This window comes from Chiloscyllium plagiosum, chromosome 10, assembly GCF_004010195.1.
Source record: "Chiloscyllium plagiosum isolate BGI_BamShark_2017 chromosome 10, ASM401019v2, whole genome shotgun sequence".
NCBI classification, from domain to species: domain Eukaryota; kingdom Metazoa; phylum Chordata; class Chondrichthyes; order Orectolobiformes; family Hemiscylliidae; genus Chiloscyllium; species Chiloscyllium plagiosum.
In genome coordinates, this window is record NC_057719.1 from 28,695,309 (window position 1) to 28,700,447 (window position 5,139).

The 5,139-nt window shown below is 35.6% G+C and overlaps 1 protein-coding gene across 1 annotated transcript in view; it reads right to left on the minus strand.

The window, feature by feature from the left end:
• mnat1 (MNAT1 component of CDK activating kinase) overlaps positions 1 to 5,139 on the minus strand; it is a 171,936-nt gene that overhangs the window by 70,474 nt on the left and 96,323 nt on the right. Inside the window, exon 7 of the mRNA XM_043697252.1 lies at positions 2,405 to 2,526. Within this exon, the coding sequence (XP_043553187.1) occupies positions 2,405 to 2,526 (122 nt within the window). The remainder of the gene's footprint in view (positions 1 to 2,404; positions 2,527 to 5,139) is intronic.

A 5,139-nucleotide genomic window follows, 5' to 3' on the forward strand; every position in this document is an offset into this window, starting at 1 on the left:
ACCTGCTGTGCTTTACCAGCAACACATTTTCCGCTCTGATCTTCAGCATCTGCAGACCTCACTTTCTCCCCTTCATTACTGTAGTGGCAAAGTGCAGAGCTGTAATAGTTTCCTGGTGTTTTGGAACAAACTTGTTGGTCCTTTATCTCAAGCTTACTGGTCTGTCATGATAGGAGGCAAAAAGTGCATATACAGTGTGTATATTAGCCAATACTACTGAATTTGAGTTTGAGGATACTTGACACATGTAAAGATATTTCATGAAATGAAATAAGTGTTTCTATTAAGACTCAGGTAAAGAAATGAAAACTTAATTCAGTTTAGTTCATTTTTAACATCTATCCTAAATTGGCTTCAACAATAAAATGAAACCATTGTGCAGGAAGTCAATTCATTAACTGTTACTTTCAAGGCTTGCCCCTTTTCTTTTCTACCTCCTTCATGAGACAGTACAGTTAAATCCTGTGACTGACACATTTCATTAACTTGGATACTCTCTGCGCCAGTAGGGGGAACATTGCACAGAATCAAAGATCTCATCCTGGAAAGGGAGAACCAAGATACTAATTTGACTTTCTACACTTGTGTTGCGATTCCTGTCATCTGATAATAAGCAATCTTGCTGATGCCTGTTCATAACCTACGCTTCACTGCTAACACAAAGAAAAATATTTGGAGACACCTGCAAAGGAGAAACTGAGATTCAGAAAGAGCTTTGATTTTAAATTTGGAAAAGTGAGGGAACTGATTTGCTCCCAAGAGTAACATTGATTCACATTGAGTGTCTCAGAAATTAATTTGTATGCTGTCTTGGAGAACACAGACAATTTCACTTGAGTCAAAATCAGGAGGCAGAATCCGATATACAAAACTTGCTGACGTCAGTGTGGCACCAGGTTATATTACAATCTTATTTCAAAACATTGGATTGGCAGGGTTTTCATGAAATACTCTAAAAATCATTTGGGTTGGTATTTCGTGGTCGTGGACAAGAGAACATACTTGTATCCTTATGAAAAAGCATTTAAAAGTTTTGTGGATTGTAGAGAGTGGGTAGGGAAAAGAGGAAGGAGGTCCTCTACAAAAAAGGGCTTCAGAAAAAAATGCATTCCTGCCACTGTCAATTTTGCTTTCAGTTGCCTTGATTCTAAACTCTTGAATTGTCCCATTGAACCTCTGTCTTCTTTGAAGATTCTCCTTAAAATCAACTCCTATGATCAAACTTTTTGGTCATATATCCTGATAACTCTTTTTGTGATTTGTTCTTTCAATATATATGCACAATTGGTCTGGTAAGTATTTGATCATTTTACTGTGTTAAATGATTAATATAAATGCAAATGATTGTTGTTCTTGGAGAGAAAAATGTGTTTAGGTAAATTAAAATGATGGAATAGATTTAATTGACTTGCCTAGATGATTATGGATCAATCATTTTTGTTAAAATTCCTTTTAAAATTCAAAACTCTTTCTAGCTAGTTCTGAAAGGAAGTTTAAAATTAGCCAGAATACATAATGTTTTTTAAAAAATCATTTTCTAATATAACATCCTAGAAATGTATGCATTGGATACAGGACAATATTGGATACCAGAATATTTTGAAGTATTTGCTGTTCACAACTATTGTCAAGCTAATTTGCTATATGGTTTTATCAAAGTTTACAAGTTTACCCTTGACATGAAAACTGAGTACAGACCAATAAGGTATGACAAAGTTTAAATATGGATGAAGCAAAAAAGTTGCAAATGATGATTAATTAATGTTATTTTAAAACATTTGTCAAACTTTACTTTGTCTTTTTCCTCACCAATCTGTAATCTAATATTATCTAAAGGTTCACATGGTGTTGTGTTATGTCTGACAACTCGTATGCAGTATATCTTTTGGAGACTTGCTTATGATATCGTCATTATTTCATAACGTGTCCTGAAAGTATAAAGGTCGCAATGTCCATCTTGATTGGGGGCACTTGAAGCATGACATACTGGTGAAGCGAGCTATTGTTTGTAACTGAATAGCTTAATATTTACCCAGATCTTGAAGTGCCTCTGACTGTAAGCTACTGAATTTTTCAGTACTACATTAGCCATATCCAGATTTTATGTTATGAAAACTAACATAAGAATTGCTGTATCAGATACAAATACCCGGTGGGAAGCAAATGCCCAAACAACTAGGTGTCAGATCATATGGTGCCTGCAATTTGTCACTGAAGAATTGAGGTCAAAAGTCAGAACACAGAATTGGAACAGCATAACACAGGATTTCTAAGGATAATCTTCAAAAAAGAATCTTAAAAATGGGCTAAACAGATAGGTTAAATAAAAATGTTTAGTGGGCTTCTTTTATTTAAGCAAGAACTGGACAAACAACCACCAAGAGGGCATAAACTAATTACTTACCCTTGTTTTCCAAGCAACTCACACTCTGGCACTCTCGGTCCATAAGTCTCTATTTGCAAAGGCTGGTAGACATACAGTGTTTCTTCTATCCTTGGCATTGGCTGTAAAGATATCTGTTGACCCTGTTTATAAGGCAATGTAAGTTAAAAATATTAGTTCTGAATGCATAAAAGGAAAGTGAATATCAGTGTTGAGTAGAAATATCTATATAGCTCCTACATCAATAGTCAGTACTGTTACAGGTTACTTCATGAAAGTCTAGTAAACAAAGTCCTTACAATTAATTAGAATCATGGAATCCCCACACAATGGTCAAAGTCCATTCAACCCATTGAGTCTGCACAGACCCTCCAAACAGAATCCCATCCAGACTCAGACTCCTACTCTATTCCCATAAACCTGCATAGAGCATGGCCAATCCACTTTACCTGCACATCTTTGGACTGAGAGAGGAAACCTGAACACCTGGCAGAAGCCAATGCAGACATGGGGAGAACATGCAAACTCCACACAATCATCCAAAGCTGGAATTGAACCCAGCTCCCTAGTGCTGAGAAACAACAGTGCTAACTACTGAATAACCGTGCCACTCCATTAATTTTCTTAACCAAAACCAGAGGTTACAGCTGAGAAGGACATGGTATCTTCTGTACCTGTTTGGTAACTTGCTCTTCAACTGGACCCAACTATTCTAATTCCAAAATAAAAGCAAAAAAAATACCCAGGGTATTTGATATAAAGATAAAATACTGGAGAAACTCAGTGTTATAGCAGTATCTGCAGAATGAGAAATGTTAACTCTATTTCTTTCTCAGTAGATGCTGCCAGATCTGTGGAGTTTCTCCAACAGTTTTACTTTAACCCCATCTTGATTACTTTCCATTTAAATTATAACTTATCAACTACTTTATAATTTAACTTCATCATAATATAGTTTTAAAATAATATCAAGAGTCATTTGTGCAACAAACATTCCAGGCTGCAACAGCCTGCACTAAAAACGTCCTTTTAAGTTTCCACTTTGCTTTTTGAATGACAATGTGCACACTTCTTAGCAATTCTTCAAAAAAAATATAAACAATCTTACATTATTTCAATACATTTTCAGACAGGGTGTGCTATCAATAAATTAATTTCAAGACATAAATATGGAAATGTGCATTTTGATAGAAAGAATAAGGAGGCATTATTTGGATAAATAGTATCTGAATAGGGTAGAGAAGCAAAGGAAGAAGACTTACAAACTCACAAATCACTAACGCATGTCACAATGCAAGTTAATAAGGTCAATTAAAAACACAAACAAAGCACTGGGATTTCCTGCTCCCTTTCTGTCCCAAAAGGGGTAAAATTGAAAAGCACAAAGTTATGTTAAACTTCTTTAGGGTCTTGGTTATGCCATATTTGGAATGCTTTGTACAGCTGTGGTTTTCATATAATAAAAATGAAAAAAAAAGGCACAATGCAGATTCACAAGTATGATACTAGAACATGGAGATAATAAAATAGTTTGACAAGCGAGATGAAAATTAAACATTTCCTCTTTTAGCGGTGCCCAAACCTATATCACAAATATAAGACATTTGCTAATAAATCCAATGATGAATTCAGAAGAAACATCTTAACCCTAAGGGAGGTAAGAATGTTAGTCACCCTGTTACAAGAAACAGTGAGCCAACTAGCATAAAAGGATTTAATGTTATGTTCCAATTAAGGTACATTAATATTTAACAAGAAATGAAAAACACCTCATTTTATGCAATCTAATTATGCCATAAGATTCCACGTTTTTAAGCAAAAACAATCTTTATTATATATAAAAGAACTGTACACAGCAATAGGATAAATTATTACTATTTATGCAATTTATGATGGTTTAACTGCTACTGTCTTGAGTGGAAGCTCTGAAACTATCACCTTCAAAATCCAGACAAGTATCAAGCAAGGCTGTGTGATAGCCCCCATGCTATTTATAATCTACTTGACAGTAGCTATGCATCTATCAAACTTCAACCGCTGTATGGTATATGCAATAAATATAGCACCGTATGGAAAATTTTAACCTTAGTTACCTCTGTGCCAAAACTAAACTGAACACCACAGACACATAAGATCAACAAAATGCAGATGACTGCAATGTTGCTGCCCATTCTGCACCAGATTTGCAAACCACTGTCAATCTATCCATTTCTAATGCAAAAAAACTCAACCTGTTCTTGAATGCTGCTAAAACATAACTCATAGCAACCTAGAGATGTTCAAATATTCCATTCTCCAAATATGTTGAGCAATTGATCAGGGACCTCAAAGTGAAGGAGCCATTAGGAGGTAGTGACCATAATACAATAAGCTTCAATCTGCAATTTGAAAGGGAGAGGGTACAATCGGTAGTGACAATATTTCAGTTGAACAAAGGGGACTATGGAGCTATAAGGGAAGAGCTGGCCAAAGTTCAATGGTGCAATACCTTAGCAGGGATGACAGTGGAGGAACAATGGCAGATATTTCTGGGTATAATGCAGAAGATGCAGGATCAGTTCATTCCAAAAAGGAAGAAAGATCCTACAAGAAGGCAGGGGTGGCCGTGGCTGACGAGGGAAGTTCAGAAACATATAAAGTCAAAAGAGAAAAAGTATAACAGAGCAAAGATGAGTGGGAAAACGGAGGACTGGGAAGCTTTTAAAGAACAACAGAGGACTACTAAGAAGGAAATACGCAGAGAAAAAAATGAGGTA